Source organism: Maniola hyperantus, chromosome 27 (genome assembly GCF_902806685.2).
Source record: "Maniola hyperantus chromosome 27, iAphHyp1.2, whole genome shotgun sequence".
In the NCBI taxonomy this organism is placed as follows: Eukaryota; Metazoa; Arthropoda; class Insecta; order Lepidoptera; family Nymphalidae; genus Maniola; species Maniola hyperantus.
In genome coordinates, this window is record NC_048562.1 from 5,465,520 (window position 1) to 5,492,098 (window position 26,579).

General features: G+C 38.3%; 1 protein-coding gene across 3 annotated transcripts in view; it reads left to right on the forward strand.

Moving 5' to 3' along the window:
- Positions 1 to 653: 653 nt before the first annotated feature.
- The window catches only part of AhcyL1 (Adenosylhomocysteinase like 1), a 36,128-nt gene continuing 10,202 nt past the window's right edge, over positions 654 to 26,579 (forward strand). Inside the window, exons 1-2 of one of the 3 annotated variants that reach the window (XM_069507963.1) lie at positions 16,978 to 17,441; positions 26,001 to 26,200. In XM_069507963.1, coding sequence (XP_069364064.1) covers positions 26,092 to 26,200 — 109 coding nt within the window. In that variant the 5' untranslated portion in view covers positions 16,978 to 17,441; positions 26,001 to 26,091. Of the gene's footprint in view, positions 1,326 to 16,977; positions 17,442 to 26,000; positions 26,201 to 26,579 lie in introns of those variants that run through there. The other 2 variants (XM_069507965.1, XM_034982709.2) reach the window with 2 other exon arrangements.

Consider the following 26,579-nt stretch of genomic DNA (forward strand, 5'->3'; position numbering starts at 1 on the left):
CCAATAAGAATCCTCAAAGTTAATAATTTAATTTATTACTGAATCTATTATTTATACAAGGTTAATAATATTTTTTGGGGCCAGTGCCAATTAGTTACACGAGCCGTCTACCTACTTACTCCTCATATTATTTTGTGACTGCACATTAGCACGTCATTGGCACTGACTCCAAAAAATCCATACTAATAATATTATAAATGCGAAAGTGTGTCTGTCTGTCTAGGCTGTTTCACGGCCAAACAGTTCCATCGATTTTGATGAAATTTTGGTACAGAGTTAGCTTACATCCCGGGGAAGGACATAGGCTACTTTTTATCCCGGAAAATTAAAGAGTTCCCACGAGATTTTTTAAAAACCTAAATCCACGCGGTCGAAGTTGCAGGCATCATCTAGTATTATTATTAAACTACAACTTTTGTATTTGTATGTACATGATAATTATATTCGGCAATAAATTAATAGTGGTTATGGTATATTCAAGTCGGTTTTCTTTAATTTTTAATTTCAAAGTTGCTTTTAATGTATTTTACTGTATAACTAACACAAACACCGGTTTTTGTGGCGATCATGGAAATAGTACCGGTTTTTTATCGACCGGACATGTTTGACGTTTCTTCTTCAGAATTTTTCACATTTTTCAGGACACTGGGCAAGCGGGGTGCGGGGCGAGTGATTCGTTTGTGCGGTTGAAGTACGGTGGCAATGGAAAATTATTAAATTTTCAATTTATAATGTAAATTGTTACTCGAAAAGCTACTTTATCCTGTTCCCCATGTACATATCTTCGCCACCGTTTCCCTAGTTTCTCTAATAAACAATCAGTTACCGATAAATTCGTTAATAAAAACGCTAGTCGAACGTTGCGTTACATGAATTGTTTATATTATTGATATTTTTTATTTCCGATTATAGATACGCATATTGATTTCTGATTACTATCGTGTTTTATTCAAACGCCGTTTTGTTTGACTGTGTATTCGATTCAGTGATATTCTGTTGTTAAAATTGTAAAAATATAGTGTTTTGTAACCATTGCCGCGATTGTTTTGCGTGAGTGAATATATTGAAAATATCGAGTTTCAAGATGTCTGAAGGCCATGGGGAACCTAACCAACATCGGAAGGAGAGTGTATCAGCAGCCAATGTGCCCAGTGATAGTCCAGTGACGGATCCCGGCCAGGTCCGAGGCGGCGCGCCTGATGGTGCAGCGGGGAAGTTCGAGGGTACGAGAGGAAAGTCAGGGGCTCTGAAGAAGTCCGCGCGGTACAGAAGCAGGTCTCTATCAGCGTCATCGGCTGACTCCTATAGCTCAACATCTTATACGGGTGAGTATTCAACTGATTTGATACTTTGAGAGGTTTGTTTAGGATTGCAGGTGTTTCAGGCTGCCTACAGCATCCGGGACACTCACTTGGTTTCCTGGTTCACTGCGCTCCAGCGTTAGGATTTTCCAGGATTATTTAAAAGCGCAGCAGCTTTAAAACACGTCCATTAAGGTTCAGTTGCAGTGAAGAGAGAGCGAGAGGGGATCTTTACAGATCAAATTGCAGTTAAGACACATATTACATACAAAGTGGCGCAGTGTTAAGCGCTGTGGTCTTATTAGTGGGAGGTCCCAGGATCGATTCCTGGCAGGGATTAGGAATTTTATAATTTCTATATTTCTGGTCTGGTGGCCAAGCGATTTAGCGTTCCGGTATGATGCCGTGTAGAAACCAAAGGGGCATGGATTTATTAAAAACTGCCATACCCCTTCCAGGTTAGCCCGCTTCCATCTTAGAGTGCATCGTCACTTACCACCAGGTGAGATTGCATTCAAGGGCTAACTTATATCTGAATAAAAAAAAAGAAAAAATAGTTTAGTTATGAGAAATACTAAACAAGGTTTTCTTTTATTGGTACCAGCAACTTCTATAGAATGGCAATTAGGTCACCATGTTTTGAAGCATGCTTGTAGGATGCTCACATGGATTTAGGTTTTCAAAAATCCTGTGGGAACTCTTTGATTTCCCGGGATAAATAGTAGCTTATGGTCTTCCCTGGGATGTAAGCTAGCTCTGTACCGAATTTCATCAAAATCGATTAAATTGTTGCGCTGTGAAAAACTAGCAGAAGACAGACACACTTTTACATTTATAGTATAAGTATTGATGGCTTAAAACGCACAAACTTTCAAGAGATAGAGGTGCATGTCTGGAATCGAACCTGGACCCCAAATAAGAGGCAGATGTATAACCACTAGGCTATCACATTCTCTCTTTAGTGTAGCCATATCTTTATAGTACACTGTACCCATTACCCCTCTGACCTTATTTAATTACTAGCAAAAGGCCCCAGCTTTGCAAGGGTAGCTTATAACAATTTTTGTAGGAATCTCTATTTTTTTTTAAATAAAATTTAGCCTATGTCACTCAAAAATAATGTATCTTTCTACTTCTGAAAGAGTTTTCAAAATCGGTTCAGTAGTTCCAGAGATTACTTGCTAGAAACAAACTTACAAGCTTTACCTCTTTATAATCAAAGGAACTTTACTATATCAAAGGAAAAGGTGACTGCTTGACTGATCTATCAACGCACAGCTCAAACTACTGGACGGATCGGGCTGAAATTTGGCATGCAGATAGCTATTATGACGGAGCTGAGGCATCCGCTAAGAAAGGATTTTTCATAATTCAACCCCTATAGGTGTAAAATAGGGGGTTGAAATTTGTATGAAAGTCTGTCAGTTTTGAAGTTACAATCGTGAAATTGTGTTATAAACTACTAATTATTGTTATAAACTTAGAAAACGTGTATCATGGTTTTTGAAAAATTTAATTGCTAAGTAATAAAATAAGGGGTTTGAAATTTGTATGAAAGTAAGTCAGTTTAAAAAAAAAACCGGCTAAGTGCGAGTCAGGCTCGCGCAATGAGGGTTCCGTACTACAGTCGTATTTTTTCGACATTTTGCACGATAATTCAGAAACTATGATGCATAAAAATAAATAAAAATCTGTTTTAGAATGTACAGGTGAAGACCTTTCATATGATACCCCACTTGATATAGTCGCTCACTTCGAAAGTTGAAAATACTAATTATTAGTTCATGACCACAATTTAATTTTTTTTGTGTGATCTAACCCTAAATTCACGGTTTTCAGATTTTTCCCCAAATGTCAGCTATAAGATCTACCTACGTGCCAAATTTCATGATTCTAGGTCAACGGGAAGTACCCTGTAGGTTTCTTGACAGACAGACGGACAGACAGACAGACAACAAAGTGTTCCTATAAGGGTTCCGTTTTTTCTTTTGAGGTACGGAACCCTAAAAAAAGGGTTAAAATAGGGATTCAAAATTTGTGTAGTACACGCGGACGAAATCGCGGGCATAAGCTAGTTATAGTATAGAAGTACAGATATGCGGTTGTCATGTAGTGTTTCTATTCTCTTTAGATAGCTACTTGATTGCTGCAAAAAGATAATAATGCCAAGGCAGTTCACTTTAATAAAGGCACCAGTACACATTGACCATTGCTTTTTGGGCAAAGTATCATTGCGTCGCAAAGTTGGCTAGTTTGGCGGTAGCTATACCATTTAGGATGTCTTATTTAGGAAGGTGGAATAAACCCTTTAGAAGAGCTACCCTCTTCTAAAGATGAGGTCGCTTGCCTCTACAAGACGTGCTGTTTCAACGCAAACAATAACACGTCATAAGTATTCTACGAGCGAGACCGACATACATAATGCGGTCCTAGTCGGCGCTCGCCGAGTGCGTTAAGGTGCGTACAGATTGGGGCAAGGTAACATGCAATGTTTCATTCTGCCTTTCATTGCATGTTCGCTGCAAGCGTGGACGCGTGGCGCGCTCTTACAGCGCATTCACTACGAGCCTCTCGCGTGCGTCTGTTTCCGCCATTCTACACCGTCGACACATTTCTTAAACAGATCTTAGACCAGTATATTTGTGCCGAGTTTCAGCTTTTAGTGTTAATAGTCTACGAGTAAAATGGCTGTGACAGACAGACAGGCGGTTATGACGAAACTATAAGGGTAAACTTTAAAGGTAAACTATAAGGGTTTATAAATTATACGTGTATTACAAGCCGCGCGCGGACCGACCCGCGATTTGTCGGTTTTTCGATGAACACAAAGGTTTCGCAGTGTTCGCGTGTAATGCGCAGTTCGCGAGCGCAAGACGTCCAAACTATGAGAATTTGTTACCTTGCATCTTACCTTGCATGATACATTGCATGTTGCCTTGCACCAATCTGTACCACGCACCTATAGCCGAGAGTGTTAGGCCAATGGGTACAGGTACTTTACAGAAAGTCGGTCGCGACTCGAGATTTATAACACTAACTAATACTAACTAAGGAGATTTATTAAGACCTAGAACTAGGTAATTAAGTAAGGGCCTGAGTCCGGTGGCCCTACCGCGGTTGTTTGACAGCTACAATGTCACGATCGCAATCATCTCTGATTGGTTAATGCTCGTTCACTATTGGCCACAATGCATTGTTGCAACAAGAATCGCACAAATTCAGCCAATCAGAACAATTGAGATTGTAATAATGATTGATGTAGCTTTTACACAATCGCCCTACGGATCAATATCAATGACAATTTATATGTTAGGTACCTACTTGCTAGATTAGGTAATACCGAGCGTGCGTTGGGTTCCGTCGTATTTTTACGAATAAGATAAAATTACGAAGTTTCGTTCCTGGTTACAGCGATCACGCACTTATCCGATCCGAATCCGTGAAAATACGGATATAAAAAATATCTACGACGTGTCATAAGCTCCCATACAAAACAAAAAGGATCATATTTTCACGGACTCGAATCGGATGAGTGCGTAACCGCCGTTAGGTCTAATCACTACCCCTATTATAAATGCGAAGTTTGTTTGTTGGTTTGTCCTTCAATCACGTCACAACGGAGCAACGGATCGACGTGATTTTTTTGCATGGGTATATTATAGTCAACGACCTGGAAAGTGACATAGGCTACTTTTTATCCCGGAAAACTAAAAAGTTCCCACGGGATTTTCAAAAATCTAAATCCACGCGGACGAAATCGCGGACATCAGCTAGTCAAGAATATTTAATCCAGGTTCGTAACGGAATATAGGTAAGATTAATGTTTTTTAGGGTTCCGTACCTCAAAAGGAAAAACGGAACCCTTATAGGATCACTTTGTTGTCTGTCTGTCTGTTAAGAAACCTACAGGGTACTTCCCGTTGACCTAGAATCGTGAAATTTGGCAGGTAGGTAGATCTTATAGCTGACATTTGGGGAAAAATCTGAAAAGCGTGAATTTCGGGTTAGATCACAAAAAAAAAATGTGGTCATGAACTAATAATTTGTATTTTCAACTTTCGAAGTGTGATAATTATATCAAGTGGGGTATCATTTATGAAAGGCCTTCACCTGTACATTCTAAAACATATTTTTATTTATTTTTATGCATCATAGTTTTTGAATTATCGTGCAAAATGTCGAAAAAATACGACTGTAGTACGGAACCCTCATTGCGCGAGCCTGACTCGCACTTGGCCGGTTTTTTGTACCTAACTGGTTACTACGACGTAATTTTATCTTATTCTGTTACGAACCCGGATAAAATATTATTGACTAGATGATGTATGTGACTTCGCCTGCGTGAAATTAGGTTTTAAGGGAAGTATTTTATTTTTCTTGGATAAAAGTAGCCTATGTCCTTCCCCGGGACGTTGAACTGTTGACTATGTTTTCCGGGATGTTAGCTAACTTTGTACCAAATTTCATCAAAATCGGTTAAACGGCTGGGCCGTGACAAGCTAGCAGACAGACAGACACACTTTCACATTTATTCCTGTGGGAACGCTTTAATTTTCCGGGATAAAAGGTAGCCTATGACCTTCCCCGGGATGTAAGCTAGCTCCGTATTAAATTTCATCAAAATCGGTTAAACAGTTAGGCCATGAAAAGCTAGCAGACAGACAGACAGACAGACACACTTTCTCATTTATAATATTAGTATGGATGACCACATTTAATTTTTTTTTGTAGTGTGACCACAAATTCACGGTTTTCGGATTTTCCCCCTTACGTCTGCTATAAGACCCACCTTTTCTTCTAATATCATTGCACCTACCTGCCAAACATGATTCTAGTACTAGTATAACTACTACGGTAGAAGAATAAGCGCATATTTAGTTCCTAAAATATTTAATGCAATCGGTTGGGCTGGGGAGGATATCGATAGGCTCAGTGAGGGAGTCCTTAAGAAGAGGTTAAAGAAACACTTACTTAGGGACTCTCTAACTGACTATCATGCTACTTAATTATTTATTTGTGTTTTTGTGTTTTCTTTGGTTATTTATTAGTAAGTTGTTAGTATACTCAATTGTGTTAGTTTATCTTTTAGTGAAGTAGGTAGGTTTAAATTAGTATGTAGTACAGTTTTTATTATAAGAATAGATATAGGTGTATGAATAGCGTTAAGGAAATATAGTAGTAAGTTATGTACTTAGTATTAAGAGCGCCACCTCGCCAACAAACTGGCCCACCAGTTTGGCGAGATAGATATGTAGGAAACTTTGTACAATTATTATGAATAAATAAATTAAAAAAAAAAAAAAAGTTCAACGGGAAGTACGCTGTAGGTTTCTTGACAGACAGACAGTCAGGCAGACAGACAAAAAAGTGATCCTATAAGGGTTCCGTTTTTCCTTTTGAGGTACGGAACCCTAAAAGTGTTTCGACTCACAACCCTCAGAAATGAGCAATGCGACGAGAATAGAGATGATCGTGCGTTTTTTCATCTACGTCACCGCTTACGTCATTGTGCTGCCGAAGGCTCCTGAAGGCATAAAGGGTTCCTGGCAAAATCTATTCATGAAATACCTTCGCCCACGCGAAATGTGTCTGCAAAGTGTCCTTGAAAGTTGAGTGATTAATATCCAATTAGATGACATTTCATAATACTCTACCAGTCCCGCAAATTGCGGCAAAATAACCTCATTTCGATGTTAATGAGACATGGATCCAGCGCAATAGCAATTTGCGGGATTAGAAGGCGGACGTCCTTACCACTAGGCAGTGGCGTGCACAGGGTTTGAACCTAGGGTAAGCATTAGGTAGCTAACTACCTATTTAATGACAGGTCATCATGAAAAATGAGCACTAAGCCATTTCAACTAGGGTAGGCAGTGCTTTTATGCCTCTATGATCTGCACGCCACTGCCACTAGGCTATCACAGCTAGTTTACAGTACTAGTATGCAAATATAGATATCATGCTCAACCCATCGCCGGCTCACTACAGAGCACGGGTCTCCTCACAGAGTGAGAAGGGTTTTGGCATAGTCTACCACGCTGGCCATGTGCGGATTGGTAGACTTCACATACCTTTGAGAACATTATGAAGAACTCTCAGGCATGCAGGTTTCCTCACGATGTTTTCCTTCACCGTTAAAGCAAGTGATATTTAATTAATTAATTAACGCACATAACTCCGAAAAGTTAGAGGTGCGAGCCCGGGATCGAACCCCCGACCTCTGTTTAGAAGGCGGACGTCCTAACCACTAGGCTATCACACCTAGTTTACAGTACGTAAATATTGATTGATTGATTGATTGATTGATTGATTGATTGATTGATTGATTGATTGATTGATTGATTGATTGATTGATTGATTGATTGATTGATTGATTGATGATTGATTGATTGATTGATTGATTGATTGATTGATTGATTGATTGATTGATTGATTGATTGATTGATTGATTGATTGATTGATTGATTGATTGATTGATTGATTGATTGATTGATTGATTGATTGATTGATTGATTGATTGATTGATTGATTGATTGATTGATTGATTGATTGATTGATTGATTGATTGATTGATTGATTGATTGATTGATTGATTGATTGATTGATTGATTGATTGATTGATTGATTGATTGATTGATTGATTGATTGATTGATTGATTGATTGATTGATTGATTGATTGATTGATTGATTGATTGATTGATTGATTGATTGATTGATTGATTGATTGATTGATTGATTGATTGATTGATTGATTGATTGATTGATTGATTGATTGATTGATTGATTGATTGATTGATTGATTGATTGATTGATTGATTGATTGATTGATTGATTGATTGATTGATTGATTGATTGATTGATTGATTGATTGATTGATTGATTGATTGATTGATTGATTGATTGATTGATTGATTGATTGATTGATTGATTGATTGATTGATTGATTGATTGATTGATTGATTGATTGATTGATTGATTGATTGATTGATTGATTGATTGATTGATTGATTGATTGATTGATTGATTGATTGATTGATTGATTGATTGATTGATTGATTGATTGATTGATTGATTGATTGATTGATTGATTGATTGATTGATTGATTGATTGATTGATTGATTGATTGATTGATTGATTGATTGATTGATTGATTGATTGATTGATTGATTGATTGATTGATTGATTGATTGATTGATTGATTGATTGATTGATTGATTGATTGATTGATTGATTGATTGATTGATTGATTGATTGATTGATTGATTGATTGATTGATTGATTGATTGATTGATTGATTGATTGATTGATTGATTGATTGATTGATTGATTGATTGATTGATTGATTGATTGATTGATTGATTGATTGATTGATTGATTGATTGATTGATTGATTGATTGATTGATTGATTGATTGATTGATTGATTGATTGATTGATTGATTGATTGATTGATTGATTGATTGATTGATTGATTGATTGATTGATTGATTGATTGATTGATTGATTGATTGATTGATTGATTGATTGATTGATTGATTGATTGATTGATTGATTGATTGATTGATTGATTGATTGATTGATTGATTGATTGATTGATTGATTGATTGATTGATTGATTGATTGATTGATTGATTGATTGATTGATTGATTGATTGATTGATTGATTGATTGATTGATTGATTGATTGATTGATTGATTGATTGATTGATTGATTGATTGATTGATTGATTGATTGATTGATTGATTGATTGATTGATTGATTGATTGATTGATTGATTGATTGATTGATTGATTGATTGATTGATTGATTGATTGATTGATTGATTGATTGATTGATTGATTGATTGATTGATTGATTGATTGATTGATTGATTGATTGATTGATTGATTGATTGATTGATTGATTGATTGATTGATTGATTGATTGATTGATTGATTGATTGATTGATTGATTGATTGATTGATTGATTGATTGATTGATTGATTGATTGATTGATTGATTGATTGATTGATTGATTGATTGATTGATTGATTGATTGATTGATTGATTGATTGATTGATTGATTGATTGATTGATTGATTGATTGATTGATTGATTGATTGATTGATTGATTGATTGATTGATTGATTGATTGATTGATTGATTGATTGATTGATTGATTGATTGATTGATTGATTGATTGATTGATTGATTGATTGATTGATTGATTGATTGATTGATTGATTGATTGATTGATTGATTGATTGATTGATTGATTGATTGATTGATTGATTGATTGATTGATTGATTGATTGATTGATTGATTGATTGATTGATTGATTGATTGATGATTGATTGATTGATTGATTGATTGATTGATTGATTGATTGATTGATTGATTGATTGATTGATTGATTGATTGATTGATTGATTGATTGATTGATTGATTGATTGATTGATTGATTGATTGATTGATTGCGATTCACAAGATACAGCCCGCTGATAGACGGACGAACGGCGGAGGCTTAAGTTATATGGTCCCATTGGCACCCTTCGCTACGGAACCCTAAAAATATACCTTCGTTTTCACTTCCTTTTATGGTCGTTCAATTACCTACATTTTAATGGAAATAACGAACAGACTGCAGCGACGGCCGAATGACCTAGGTTTCATAATTTATACGTACCTATATGTAACAGGGTGAGTTTTGCGCAGGTGTCAGTGTGGCGAAAAGTGAAACTTTTATAGATATGCACAAATTTCAAACCCCTTTTTGACCCCCTTAGGGGGTGAATTTCCAAAAATCCTTTCCTAGTGGATGTCTACGCCATAATAGCTATCTGCATGCCAAATTTCAGCCCGATCCGTCCAGTAGCTGTGCGTTGACAGATCAGTCAGTCAGCTTTTCCTTTTATATGTGGAGGAAGTCAGAACTCTGAGAAGAGTTGTTTGTTGCTTGCAATACGTGAGATACTGATTAATGGAAAATAACCTTGTTTAATTTTTATTAATTTTAATTTGATTTATCTAATTTTTTTATATGTGTAAAATTTCAATTTCATTACATAATTAGATTAAAAGTCACTAAAGTCGAGGTTGGATCTGGGCAGAGGGCAGCCTTGAGTGGGGTTGCGACGCCATATTGAAAATAAGAAATGGAAGTTTGACAGGCAAACAGGAGATGTTTGGCTAATTTATTATTTCTTTGAAGTGAAAAAGTGAGATGTGTCGAAACGATTATATGAGAGTGTTTATTCCCAAAATTCAGAACAAATAGGTGTCGCAAACCCACGGCTCGGATTCTTATAATACCTGATTATATTTTGTGAAGTGTCAACTGTCAAGACGTCCGCGTCATTTGTTTATAAATTAAATTGTACAAACTATAAAAGACTTTTTGGTGCTTGCTTTCACCCTAATGACGCCCACGAGACCCCAGGCCGACGATGATAACGTCGATGAAAGCGGCCATTCTCCGACATCAGATGCGGGATCGGTGCAGGCACCAAACGAGGAGTGCTCAATCAAGGGGAATGATGGTTGGCACGTTTTATTCGAGGCTCAACAAAAGAGCATGCGACTACTGGTGGAGGCGCTTCGCAATCCGCCAGCTGCGGAAGACAATAATAATATTACGTTGCCCAAATTCCAACCGGATGATGCAGACACTGACGCCCGAGCCTGGCTAGCAACTGCAGATATCTGTTTATCGGATCATGATATACAGGGAAGTAAACTTATTCTTATTCTTAGTAGAGCTATGAAAGGTTCAGCCGCAACATGGTTTTCACAAATAGCTTTCCCTAATATGAAGTGGGCAGAATTTAAAGAAATTTTCCTCTCTCGTTTCGATACGTTAGAGACGTGTGTAGCAACAATTTCAAAAATGTTCATTGGTAAACCGCGAGATGGGGAATGTCTCTCTGCATATGCAAGCCGTCTGTATACTTCACTCATGGCACGATGGGGTAATTTAGACAAAGAGCAAATGGTGGTATCTATCATACTTGCTCACATGGGGCAAATCGAACCACGGTTGCAACGCAATATTTTTTCCGAAGAGATAACTACTCGCAGTAAAATGCAACGTGAACTTATGGCATTTTCGTATCGCAAACGGAGTTATCATGATAATAATATGAGGAGTGCTAATATGATGCAAGATAGCAAGCGTCCTAGGTTAAATCCTGCATCTACAAAATGCTACACTTGTGGAAAATTTGGTCACAAATCATTTGAATGTTTCAGAGGTTCACAAGACAAGCAGCAGACAACTCTGACTTCAGACCGCCCCAACACGGCCGTGGCTTCGTCGAAGCCTTGGATGACATGCTACAAATGTGGAGTTGAGGGTCATGTGGCATCGCGGTGCTCAAAAACGTGGCCAGGTGCAAGCAGCAGCGCGCAACCTGCCACCACATCTAACATAGTGAAACGAGTGGACGTTTGCGATGTCAAACCTGTCACCGGGGTGATCACTCAATTTGGTGAGCAGTTTTCATTTTGCTTTGATTCTGGCGCTGATTGTTCCTTAGTTAAAGAGAGTATCTCACGTAAACTTTTTGGTGAATTCCAACATGCAATCGTTACATTGATAGGGGTAGGAAGATCAAGCGTATTGTGTAGCTCACAAATTTTATCTCAGGTTACTCTGTGTGACTATGACGTACAAATTTTGTTTCACGTTATACCTGACGAATTTCTGAGTAATGATATTCTAATAGGACGTGATTTATTGGCTTTAGGGTTTTCTGTTAACATATCGACTGACAAACTTACTATAGTTAAGAATTCTCCTCTTGTTAATATTTGTGAAGTAGGTAAGGCTGCAACTGACTTCAATGATATAGACACTGACATTCCAGACAATTGTAAACCACAGTTAGTGAAACTTCTCAGCTGCTTTAGGGACTCCTTTGTCGAAGGTACGCCCACTAGTAGAGTGACAACGGGTGAATTAGAAATTAAACTAGTAGACCCTTGCAAAATGGTACAACGACGTCCTTACCATTTGAGCGCTGAAGAACGAGTAATAGTACGCAATAAATGTAGTGAACTATTATCTGCCGGAGTTATTAGACCTAGTAAGTCCCCCTTTTCCAGTCCGATTCTGTTAGTCAAGAAACGCGATGGCACAGATCGAATGTGCATAGATTACAGGGAGTTGAATTCCAATACTGTTCCTGATCGCTACCCCTTACCTTTGATATGTGACCAAGTTCAAAGGTTATCAGGCGCACGTCTTTACTCTTGTCTAGATATGGCTAGCGGTTTCTATCAAATCCCTATAAATGAAGAGTCAATAGAGAAAACCGCTTTTATCACCCCAGATGCTCATTACGAATTTACCACTATGCCGTTTGGCCTACGCAACGCTCCTGCTGTTTATCAGAGAGCAATTAATACAGCCCTAGGAGACCTGGTACATTCTTATGCAATAGTCTACATGGATGACCTAATTATACCTGCAATTAATGTGGAACAAGGCTTGGAAAGATTACGTACGGTGTTAGAAACCCTCAGCAATGCAGGTTTTTCGTTTAATCTGAAAAAATGCGTGTTTCTTAAGAAACAAGTCCAGTTTTTAGGTTACGAAATATCGGAGGGTGAAATTAGACCCAATCCTCGTAAAATAATTGCATTATGTAATTCCTTACCACCACAGACCATTACTCAGTTGAGGCAGTTTTTGGGCTTAGCATCTTATTTCAGACAGTTCGTCAATAACTTCTCAGTTAAAATGGCTCCACTCTATCGTTTGTTATCTAACAATAATAATAATTCTAAAATTAAGTGGACTGCCGAACACGAAAAAATTAGGCAAGATATAATCTCTATATTAACTTCATCCCCAGTGTTAATGCTTTTTGACCCAGATCTACCTATAGAACTGCACACCGACGCTAGTAGTGCGGGGTATGGCGCGATTCTCTTCCAGAGGGCTGAAGGGAAACTACATCCGGTAGAATATTACAGTAAACGAACTACTGATGCAGAGTCTCGATATCACTCCTACGAGTTAGAGACATTAGCAGTTGTTAATTCAGTTAAGCATTTTCGACACTACCTATATGGTAGGGCCTTTACAGTTGTCACTGACTGCAATTCTCTTAAGGCATCCAGAGCTAAAGTAGATTTAACACCCAGAGTACACCGGTGGTGGGCTTTCCTCCAAGCCTTTGATTTCGATATACAGTATAGGGAAGGAAAAAAAATGACTCATGTCGATTTTTTTTCGAGGAATCACCAACCTGAAGCGAACAGTACTATTAGTGATACTCAGAGTTTCAATAAGGTAAATTGCGTAGTACAGAAACGCGTTAATATAGCTGAGTTATCTTCAAACTGGTTACAAGCTGAACAACGACAAGATCCCGAGTGCAATCAAATTATTCATAAACTTGAAAACGATGATCTTGATTTGGAGAGTTGTAGAATTTATGAGCTGCGATCCAATGTTCTCTATAGAAAAATTCAAAGGAATAACCGTAATCTGTGGCTACCAATAGTACCAAGGGCTTTTCGCTGGTCAGTTATAAATCATATTCATGAGTCGCTTGTCCACTTGGGGTGGGATAAAACTTTAGAAAAGGCATACCAACACTATTGGTTCCCTAATATGCCAAAATATGTTAGGAAATTCGTTGAAAATTGTATAACGTGTAAAGTGGCTAAATCAAATAGTGGTAAACAACAAATAGAATTGCATCCCATCCCAAAAGTTAGCATTCCATGGAATACAATCCATATAGATGCCACAGGAAAGCTTAGTGGCAAAAGTGATCTAAAGGAGTACGTTTTTGTGCTTGTAGATGCTTTCACTAAATACGTGTTACTTAGGCATTCACTGAGAATTAACACGGAAAGTGCAATTAACGCTCTTAAGACTACTATATCACTTTTCGGGACACCAGCGCGTATAATAGTGGATCAGGGGCGATGCTTCGCAAATAAGGAGTTCAAAGAGTTTTGTACTAGTCACAATATCCAGCTTCATTTTATAGCAACCGGTTCTTGTCGCGCTAATGGTCAAGTAGAGCGGATAATGAGTACTCTCAAAAACATGTTGACTATTGTAGAGGTTAGTCCAAATAGGTCGTGGCAAGATGCATTGGACGATATTCAGCTGTCTATAAATAGCACGATTCATAGAGTGACGAAAGCGAGTCCACTAGAGTTGTTGATAGGTAGAGTAGGTAGACCTTTAAATTTATTAACTGTAGATGATCATGAAATTGAGGTAAATTTAGAAGAAGTCAGGACGCGAGCTGATAGATTAATAAAAAATAATGCTCGTCTCGATAAGGCGAGATTTGACGAAAACAAGGCTAGAGTAACTTCATTTTCTGTAGGAGATTATGTTTTAATTCAAAATCATGAACGGAATCAAACCAAATTGGAACCTAAATACAAAGGGCCTTATAAAGTCGTAGAAATACTAGACGGTGACAGGTATCACCTTAAGAGTTTGAACTGTAATCGCACTTATAAGTACTCGAGAGATCGTTTACGTCCACTTCCCCAATCCTATGTCCCTACTGAGCTAGACCCCTATTCTTCGAGTGAAAATGATGATGGTAAGATCTTTGTGCTAGTTTATTAATGTCTTGAATGTAAAAAAAAATAAAAAGAAAAAAAAAAATGTAAGAACAGTTGTGTGTACCCATAGCCGTGGTTATTTAGATGTTTGGACGTTAAGGTTATTTAGAAAAAAAAAAAAAAAAAGGATTGTTTAAACGGCGAGGTGGCTGTTCGATTATAAACGGCGAGGTGGCTGTTTCGACTATAAACGGCGAGGTGGCTGTTTTGATTATAAACGGCGAGGTGGCTGTTTCGACTATAAACGGCGAGGTGGCTGTTTCGACTATAAACGGCGAGGTGGCTATTTTGATTATAAACGGCGAGGTGGCTGTTTTGACCATAAACGGCGAGGTGGCCGTTTACATGATAAAAGGCGAGGTAGCTTAGGCAATTTTGTTGATGATTAGCGAGATGACTGTTTCAATAACAAAGGAGTTAGTATGAAGCGTGATGGTTGTTTATATCAAGTAATTAAAAAAAAAAAAAAAAAACGTAGAGGCTGTTAGAATTCAGGTTTCATGGGACATTTGAGTTGTCAGCCTATTGGTACAAGTAGTGCTGCAGAATGTATTCTAGGTAAAATTACTATGCAAAAAAAAAAAAAAAAAAAATTGAACTTACACGTTTTTACTTTGTCAGGAGTAGCCGAACTGGGTTACCTAAAATTTTGTTTTGTCTTTACAGATAATGATGATCCTCGTCCCTCAACATCACACGAGGACGCGTGAAGCGCCAGGAAGGCCGTGTGGAGGAAGTCAGAACTCTGAGAAGAGTTGTTTGTTGCTTGCAATACGTGAGATACTGATTAATGGAAAATAACCTTGTTTAATTTTTATTAATTTTAATTTGATTTATCTAATTTTTTTATATGTGTAAAATTTCAATTTCATTACATAATTAGATTAAAAGTCACTAAAGTCGAGGTTGGATCTGGGCAGAGGGCAGCCTTGAGTGGGGTTGCGACGCCATATTGAAAATAAGAAATGGAAGTTTGACAGGCAAACAGGAGATGTTTGGCTAATTTATTATTTCTTTGAAGTGAAAAAGTGAGATGTGTCGAAACGATTATATGAGAGTGTTTATTCCCAAAATTCAGAACAAATAGGTGTCGCAAACCCACGGCTCGGATTCTTATAATACCTGATTATATTTTGTGAAGTGTCAACTGTCAAGACGTCCGCGTCATTTGTTTATAAATTAAATTGTACAAACTATAAAAGACTTTTTGGTGCTTGCTTTCACCCTAATGACGCCCACGAGACCCCAGGCCGACGATGATAACGTCGATGAAAGCGGCCATTCTCCGACATATATATTTAGATAATCCTTGACATTGTAATAGGATCTTTCTACCTAAGTTTTATGATTTCGAAATCGCTTGCTTTTCTTGCTTCAATAGTAGCGGGAAGGTGGGCGGTGCACATCGCATCTTGCAAGTTGTACAGTGCGGCAAGGCTCTCTTGGCACTTGAATGACATTGATGGGGGGGCGCTGTTGGAAAATAAAGGCTTAGAATATACAAACAAAAACAAAGGGGACACTTGACGGCAACGTTAGTTCCGATTTTCGCCACGTGCCAAGATAGCTTTGTGGCACTGTACCATACATATTTCATCATACCATACATTTTCATATTTCATATTTCGGCCACATCATACGGCGGGGGGATGACAGCTTAGAAAAGCTCATAGTGACGGGCAACACTGAGGGCAAAAGAGCGAGAGGCCGCTCACCAACTAGGTGGTCTGACCAGCTAAAGGAGTCCAGCAGGTGTGGATTTTATCACATTGCGAAAATGGCCACCGACAGAAGCCGATGGAAACAGATAATCCATTCGAGGGCAGGTTGCCAGGACCACGATCTTCAGCAATGAAGGAACGACCGGAGAGAGAGAGAGAGAGAGAGACCATACATATTTACCTACCTCTTTTGGTACATTATTGCAAATTAAGCTTGTAGCTCCATGTACTTAAGTATATTAATCGTGGAATTTAAAAAAAGTACCTACCCAATATTTAAATTGTAATAGGTCAGGTTTTCATTCGACTGACCTTTGCCAAAAAGTCACCCTTTAAAATACGTCGTATGCTGACAGATGCATGCAGCCTAGTCTGGCCCGCGTCTCTGAGCAATGCAGTATTCTGCTTTGCTCTAGCTTAAAACCGATAAAAATACATAAATTATACAAATTATAAAAAAATAAAAACCGGTAATCAATCGAAATAAATTATTGCGGGCATAAATTAAAATTATACAAATAAAAAAAAATAGTTTGAATAATCGATCGTAAATTATTGTGAGTGCGAAAATTTAAATTAAATAAATATAATTGCGAAAATTTAAATTACTTGTACAAATATAAAAAGAAAAATCGTTAATCAATAATTAATTGTGTGTGCATTAAAAAGTGCCTTTCAATATTTCAATGTCGACCTTGGATTAATTAATGTCGACTTTATAAAGTAGGTATCTCGTTGATCTTGATTCTTTTTTTTTTAAACGTTCCAGTTTTAAAAGTGTCGCGTGTGGATTATAAAGAATCTTTATTTTGTGTTTTTAAAAAGTGTGCACTAAAAAGTACCCCAATGAAATTACTTTCTTCTAACTCTTCTAATTCTTTATACTTAAATCTTTAATATTTTCGCGATTTTGTTATAATTACGTAGTATAGTTATAGTATATTATAATTACGTAGTATTATCTCTACATAGTACAAAATAAGGTTGCTTCCCGCGTCTGTATGTATGTATGAACGCCTAGATCTTTTAAACTACGCAACGGATTTTAATGTGGTTTTCACCAATAGATAGAGTAATTCAAGAGGAAGGTTTATAGGTATAGTTTAATTCTTAAAAAAATTAGAGATCCCTAGGGAAATTGAAATAATGTGAATTAGGTCGGAAAACTACGTCATCCATACTAATATTATAATTGCGAAAGTGTGTCGTGACTGTCTGTCAGAAAATTAAAGAGTTCCCACGGGTTTCTGAAAAAACCTAAATCCACACGGACAAAGTCGCGGGCATCATCTAGTTTAATACCTATAGAATAACATCTTAGGAGATACCACAAAATTAAAATAATATGAAATATCGTAAAATTAAAATTAACGCGCAATGGGCCGTGAAAAGCTTGCAGACAGACAGACACACTGTCGCATTTATAATATTAGTATGGAAGTATCACTGACACCACATTAGTATCTACATTGCACCCATGCGAAGCCGGGGCGGGTCGCTAGTAATATCTATGATGGTATACCCTTTATGTGCGAGCCCGACTCGCACTTTTCCGGTTTATTAGAGATCCCGTTGTTTTCCTCAAAATCTTTCCTCATTGCACTACTAGAGCACCTACCTATTCTATAAATAGGTATCATCATCATTATTAACCCACGACCGGCTCACTACAGAGCACGGGGTCTCTTCCCAGAATAAGAAAGGTTTGGGACCAGGGGTGTTACGGATATTCGCATCCGCAAATGCGGAACATTCGCATTAGTTCAGACATCCGCATCCGCACCAATTAATGCGGAGCTTTTACGGATGCGGGTTCATATTCGCAACAAGTAGCGACCTGCAAAGAAAGTGGGCGGGGCCAGAGTGGCGCGTGCCTCGCGCGTTTGCTAGTTGATATCTTCGTTCGCTAACTGACCAATCAAGAAGTGTGCAATGGGTACCCCACAGGGTGTTATGGATATTCGAATCCATATCCACAAATGCGGAACATTCGCATTAGTTCAGACATCCGCATCCGCCTCCGCGGATGTGAACTTTTAATAATCCGCATTCGCAACCGCGGATGTCAAAATTAGATAAATTAGATTTTGTCTAAATGCTTTGTTTTTTGTTGTGTTTTTTGTTTTGTTTTGTTTATGTACGTTTGTCTGGTGTTGTTGTGTTTTGTACTGTGCGCTATGGTCCCAAATAAAAGGTTATTTATTTATTTAAAATAGTGGCAACATCCCTTTTTTGGACATAACCATGCTAAATTAAATTGGTAAATTAAAACTACCTGACTATTCATAAGTAAGAACTTGTAAAAAGTTTATATGAATAAAAAAAACCGGCCAAGTGCGAGTCAGGCTCGCGCAATGAGGGTTCCGTACTACAGTCGTATTTTTTCGACATTTTGCACGATAATTGAAAAACAATGATGCATAAAAATAAATAAAAATCTGTTTTAGAATGCACAGGTGAAGACCTTTCATATGATACCCCACTTGATATAGTTATCTCACTTCGAAAGTTGAAATTACTAATTATTAGTTCATGACAACAATTTAATTTTTTTTGTGTGATCTAACCCTAAATTCACGGTTTTCAGATTTTTCCCCAAATGTCAGCTATAAGATCTACCTACCTGCCAAATTTCATGATTTTAGGTTAACGGGAAGTACCCTGTAGGTTTCTTGACAGACAGACAGACAGACAACAAAGTCATCCTATAATGGTTCCGTTTTTCCTTTTGAGGTACGGAACCCTAAAAAGTAGCCTATGTCACTCTCCAGTTCTTTAATTACGCGCATGCAAAAATCACGCTAATCCGTTGTTTCGTTGCGGCGTGATTGAAGAACAAATAAACACACTTTTGTATTTACAATTTGTTTTTTACCGCAGTCCAGTCTGTCCTGTACACTAGTGACGTAGTAGCGATGTGGTATTGATTTATCGCCGGCACTTCAGCTGTTGGCGTGAGGTGCTTACTGCCTGGATTACACGATTAAGACTAATCCATGCTAAACAATATTGTAAATGTGAATATGAGTCGGATAGGCTAGTTTTTAGCCCGAAAAAAAGGATACCCACGAGATTATCAAAAACTTTTAAAATCCCGTGGGAACTCTTTAATTTTCGGGGATAAAAAGTAGCCTATGCCCTTCCTCGGGATGCAAGCTACCTCTGTACCAAATTTCGTCAAAATCGGTTGAACGGTTGAGCCGCGAAAAGCTAGCAGACAGACAGACAGACACACTTTCGCATTTTTTTTTTAAAATTCAGATACAAGTTAGCCCTTGACTGCAATCTCACCTGATGGTAAGTGATGATGCAGTCTAAGATGATAGCGGGCTAACCTGGAAGGGGTATGGCAGTTTTTATTAAACCCGTACCCCTTTGGTTTCTACACGGCATCGTACCGGAACGCTAAATCGCTTGGCGGCACGGCTTTGCCGGTAGGGTGGTAACTAGCCACGGCCGAAGCCCACCAGACCAGACCAGAAATTTAGAAATTATAAAATTCGAAACCCCTGCCAGGAATCGAACCCGGGACCTCCCCAATTTGGCACGCAGATTAGATTTGGTATGACAGTTTTTATTAAACCCGTACCCCTTTGGTTTCTACACGGCATCGTACCGGAACGCTCAATCGCTTGGCGGCACGGCTTTGCCGGTAGGGTGGTAACTAGCCACGGCCGAAGCCTCCCACCAGACCAGACCAGAAATTTAGAAATTATAAAATTCCAAACCCGTGCCAGGAATCGAACCCGGGACCTCCCCAATTTGGCACGCAGATTAGATTTGGTATGACGTAGACATCCGCTAAGAAAGGATTTTTGAAAATTCAGTAGGAACTTAAGGAGTTAAAATAGGGGTTTGAAATTTGTGTAGTATATGGGTACGAAGTCGGGAGCATCACCTAGTTTTACATAAATAAGAGAGTTTAAAAAAAAAACAAAATTCCATACACTAACCGAATTAGTTTCGGATATAACTGCGAATCGAAAGACAATTAGACACACTTCACCTTTGTTAGAGTCGTGATTTGATTCGCATTAGTTAACCTACCTATTTCTTGATTTATTTAGTATTAGCTTATGCTCGCGACTTCGTCCGCGTGGACTACACAAATTTCAAACCAATATTTCACCCCCTTAGGGGTTGAATTTTCAAAAATCCTTTCTTAGCGGATGCCTACGTCATAATAGCTATCTGCATGCCAAATTTCAGTCCCGTAGATCAGTAGTTTGAGCTGTGCGTTGATAGATCGGTCAGTCACCTTTTAAAAAAAATAAAATAAAATTTCTTTTATATATTTAGATTTACTAAAAATCTATACCTATAATATTTCCATTATTAAATACATAGGCATATTTAGTATATCTACTCAAAATAAATATGAAAACAAAAAACTTTAAAGCCACCTTTGCATTGTTGCCTTTCTAATGAAACCGGTTGGATGGTTTCATATTCTATAAGGGACACAAGGTAGGAAGATTATGTAATATTAGTATGGATTAGTATGGCTAACCGCTAAAATAAGTATTATAAAATCACTAGCTTATGCTTGCGACTTCGTTCGCGTTGACTACACAAATTTCAAACCTCTATTTCAACCCTTAGGGGTGGAATTTTCAAAAATCCTTTCTTAGTGGATGTCTACGTCATAATAGCTATCTGCATGCCAAATTTCAGCCCGATCCGTCCAGTAGTTTGAGTTGTGCGCTGATAGATCAGTCAGTCAGTCAGTCAGTCAGTCAGTCAGTCACCTTTCCTTATATATATATATATATATAGATTAGGTGAATTAGAAAGCTAGCACTAGAATTCAATTTGTTTAGCCTGAATAAGTGCATATATCGCTGAACAGAGCTATGTGCAGTGTCTACGGGTGCAGTCAACTGTGTTTGTCTGTTGACGGACGGACGGACGGTGTTATGCTATAGCTTTTAACCGTTTTTCAATACTAGCTGAAGTTTTTACTAATAAGTGGTGGTAGCCAACTGGTTAATACATCAGCCTCCGTTCAGGGGATTGGAGATTCGATACCGGGCACGCACCTCTAACTATTCAAATCAAATCAAATCAAATCAAATGGTTTATTCAAAATAGGTAATAATTACACTTTTTGAAAGTCGGTTGTTGCATTTGTAAGATGATATAATCATGATAATTTTTACGCGAACTTAAAAACTAAAGCTACGAGGGTTCCTAACGCGCCCAGTGGCCCTACCGCGGTTGTTTGACAGCTACAATGTCACGATCGCAATCATCTCTGATTGGTTAACGCTCGCTCACTATTGGCTACAATGCATTGTTGCAACAAGAATCGCACAAATTCAGCCAATCAGAATAATTGAGATTGTAATAATGATTGATGCAGGTTTTAGACAATCGCCCTACTGGTCTAGGCCAATGTGCGATTTAGCGCATAGTCTGAATATAGTCCGAACGATTAAATCTTTATCTTTTTATACCTATATAAAATTTATAGTCCTGACTGACTGACTGACTTATATATTATCAACGCACAGTCTAAACCGCTGGTCCTAGAAATTTTGAGAGTGTATTCTTTGTAAAGAGTAGGGGTATCCACTAAGAAAGTATTTTCGGAATTTCACCCCTAAGTGGGTTAAATAGGGGATGAAAGTTTGTATGAAAGTCTGTCATTTTTTCAAGTTATTTGCATGAAAATTGGTATTTGGGTTGTCGGTCACAAATGAAGAAATACGTGTTCCAGGATTTTTGGAAATTCAACCCCCACCTCGATTTTCTAAATTCCACCCGAGCGAAGCCGGGGCGGATCAGCTAGTATCGTATATATTGCTTTAACGGTGAAAGGAAACCTGCATAATATTATATTTACTATCTGATGTCTGCGACTTTTACACTTTTGAAATCCTCTGGAGTCTTTCTTATTTTCCGGGATAAAAAGTAGCCTGAGTCACTCTCCAGGTTCTTAACTATATCCATGCCCAAAAGATATGCCGATCCATTGCTCTGACAAACAAACACACTTTCGTACGCGTTCTTTCGTTTTCTTTCGTACGCATGGATTTAGGTTTGTGGGAACTCTTTGATTTTCCGGGATAAAAAGTAGCCTATGTCACTCTCTGAAGTATGGATAAGTATTAAGTATGAAGAATGATTAGTGTTGCATAACACTTTTCCAACGTTCAAGTGTATGACATTTCTAGGCCATGTTATTTGATAAAGGTATCACCAGTTAAATATAAATGCGGTATTGTACAAAGTTTATAAAGGAGATACACCCAATGGCTGCGTCTTTAGAACCTGTGGATTTGTACCAAATAGCGGTGATAGTCTGGTGGTTAAGACGTTGAGCTCCTACTCGTGAGGTTTGGGGTTCGCTCCCAGGCGTCTCTAACTTCACTGCTCGTCCCTTTTGGATGCGTCCGAGGGGAAGAACAGTATTCGGGCCGGTGCACCCCGGTAACATGACTAATAATCTCTCTTCGGGGATATTGTTGGCTCTGGCTAATGACCTGGCAGGGCGGAGGTTTCTCCGCGTGTCCCTCTGACTAGCAGAGGGCACAGTGGACGAGGCGAAGGATGGGACGCGGGCGAAGTGCGCGGGATCGCGTGGGACGTGCGGTGGGGAACCCCGTGAGTGCGTCCCTGGTAGAGGACGTCGTTGGCTGGGTCGCGGTTGATTGCTTCGGTGTTCCCGTGACCCAGTCGCCAGGCGACTTGCAGGAGCGCCGCTGGGTTTTAGTGGGTACTCCGGTCGCCTCTCGGCCGGCGAGTCCCACATACCTTCCCTGGCTGGCCGGCTGCCTGGCTGGCTTCCGGGGGATGTTACAACGCATTTTCCAGCGTTAAAAAAAGTCATCTGTAACTTCGGCGCTATGTGAGTTTTAAACAATTAAATTTCACTTGTTTAACGGTGAAGGAAATCGTGAGAAAAACTAACATGCCTGAGAGTTCTCCATAATAATATTTTCAAAGATGTGTGAAGTCTGCCAATCCCAATTGGCCAGCGTGGTAGACCAAACCCTTCATTCTGAGAGGAGACTTGTCAGTGTAATCAGTCAGTCAGTCAGCTTTTCCTTTTATTATATCCTAATATGGGCGTTTGTGCTCTCATCTGTAATTTTACGGATCCGTGAAAAAAAATAGGAATCGAATGTACGTTGTATGCCGGGCACTTCGAGGAATCACGGATACGAACCGAATACGGATGAGTGCACAAACGCCCTATGTGTGTAAACCCACATTTGTGTTTTAGTACCCCTTTTATTATACAACAGTTGCATAAATAACTAATTTTGTGTAGTTAGGAATCGAACCTGTGTATTTCCTCGCTTGTTAGGTATAGTAAATTTAACGCACAGTTGAACTTAAAGATCATGGAATGTGTGCCAAAATAACTGAGCCAGGAAATGCATCTGTTACGTTGAATATTTACTGGATAATTTACTTGACGTGTATTAATATTAATTTGTTTGTAAAATGCTGCCCTGTTACGTCCCAATGTTTATTTATACTGACTGACTGACTCACGGCCTCGGTGGCCTTAAGGAACTGTTTTTTCAAAATTCATAAGTTAGCGCTTAGCTGCAATCAGACCTGTTGACAAGTGACGATGGAGCCTAAGATGGAGCGTGCTTGTCTAGGATCAGTTTGTTAGGTTGTGCGTTGATATACAAGTCAGTCAGTCAGTCAGGACTTTGAATTTTATATATGTACTAGCTGATCCCCGCGGCTTGGCCCGCGTTGATTTAGGTTTTTAAAGATCCCGTATAGCCTATGTCACTCAGGAGTAATGTAGCTTTCTACTGGTGAAAGAATTTTTAAAATCGGTTCAGTAGTTCCAAAGATTACCCCCTACAAACAAACTTAACGACATTACCTCTTTATGTAATCTACACTAATATTATAAAGAGGAAAACTTTGTTTGTTTGTTTGTTTGTTTGTTTGTTTGTTTGTTTGTTTGTTTGTTTGGTTGTACTGAATAGGCTCAAAAACTACTGGACCGATTTTAAAAATTCTTTCACCATTCGAAAGCTACATTATCCACGAGTAACATAGGCTATATTTTATTTTGGAAAAAAATAGGGTTCCGTAAGATATTTGGGTTTTTCGGACACAAGGTGTAAAAAATCAACCAGAAAAGTTACTTATTTTGCGTACGCTGCCTAAACTATAAAAGATAGAACCATAAAATGTTCTAATTAATTGTAGATCTTATAAATATCTTCAAAAAAGTCCGCGACACACTATACCCATCTATGTCGAGTGAGGCACAGCAACCATTTTTTTATTTAAAAATCTTGAATTTTTTTTTGGACTACATTTAAACGCGTTTATTTTACTCATGCTATTAATCCTTATCAAAATAAATGATTTCATCACTAAGAACAGTTTATGGAGATAATATTTGGTCTTTGAATGATTAAAATTGGACGTTTGGTTTTGAAGTTATGGCGAAATTAAAATATTACGATTTCTGCTGCACGGCCCGTTGCGAAGTGGGCGTCACCAAGGCGGGGGTGCGCGTGCGGGAGGGGAGTTTAGATCTATGAGTAAGGTACCCGCGCGGCTCCCGTAAATGACGCGGTTCGAAAATTCCACCCGAGCGAAGCCGGGGCGGGTCATCTACACTAATCTACACTAATATTATAAAGAGGAAAACTTTGTTTGTTTGTTTGTTTGTTTGTTTGTTTGTTTGTTTGTTTGTTTGTTTGTTTGTTTGTTTGTACTGAATAGGCTCAAAAACTACTGGACCGATTTTAAAAATTCTTTCACCATTCGAAAGCTACATTATCCACGAGTAACATAGGCTATATTTTATTTTGGAAAAAAATAGGGTTCCGTAAGATATTTGGGTTTTTCGGACACAAGGTGTAAAAAATCAACCAGAAAAGTTACTTATTTTGCGTACGCTGCCTAAACTATAAAAGATAGAACCATAAAATGTTCTAATTAATTGTAGATCTTATAAATATCTACAAAAAAGTCCGCGACACACTATACCCATCTATGTCGAGTGAGGCACAGCAACCATTTTTTTATTTAAAAATCTTGAATTTTTTTTGGACTACATTTAAACGCGTTTATTTTACTCATGCTATTAATCCTTATCAAAATAAATGATTTCATCACTAAGAACAGTTTATGGAGATAATATTTGGTCTTTGAATGATTAAAATTGGACGTTTGGTTTTGAAGTTATGGCGAAATTAAAATATTACGATTTCTGCTGCACGGCCCGTTGTATTATATAAAGAGGTAATGTCGTTAAGTTTGTTTGTAGGGGGTAATCTTTAGAACTACTGAACCGATTTTAAAAATTCTTTCACCAGTAGAAAGCTACATTATCCTGAGTGACATAGGCTATACGGGATCTTTAAAAACCTAAATCTACGCGGGCGAAGCCGCGGGGATCAGCTAGTAGTATAGATATAGATAAAGATAATATTAATCAAAAACTAAAAACAAATAACTAAGTACGCAATATACTTATATCCAAAAAACAAAAAGTCTAAATGCCGTCTACTGGTATACTGAAAATGCCAATGGAAGAGACGATCATAGAAGAAACTGCCGCGGCATTGAAGAAGCGGCACTCCGTTGTGTCTGGCAGGAGCGATTTCTGTAAGTACGCCGATAACAGACGACCAACCGATATACTGTTACGTGCTAACTGCTAACACTTCTCCACAAACACTAACACTTGCACTAATTAACACTTGCCCTTGCGGTTGGGCAGCGTTCAGGAAGCTTCGAGATGTCTTCTTGTCCAAAATTCCTCAGTGCTTGAAGACCAAAGTCTTCGAACAGTGCGTGTTGCCAGTGATGACATATGGTTTCGAGACATGGTCGCTAACTATGGGCCTCATAAGAAAGCTCAGAGTCACTCAGCGGGCGATGGAGAGAGCTATGTGCGGAGTTTCTCTACGTGACCAAATCAGAAATGAGGAGATCCGTAGGAAAAGTAGAGTAACCAACATAGCTCAATGCGTTGCGAAGCTGA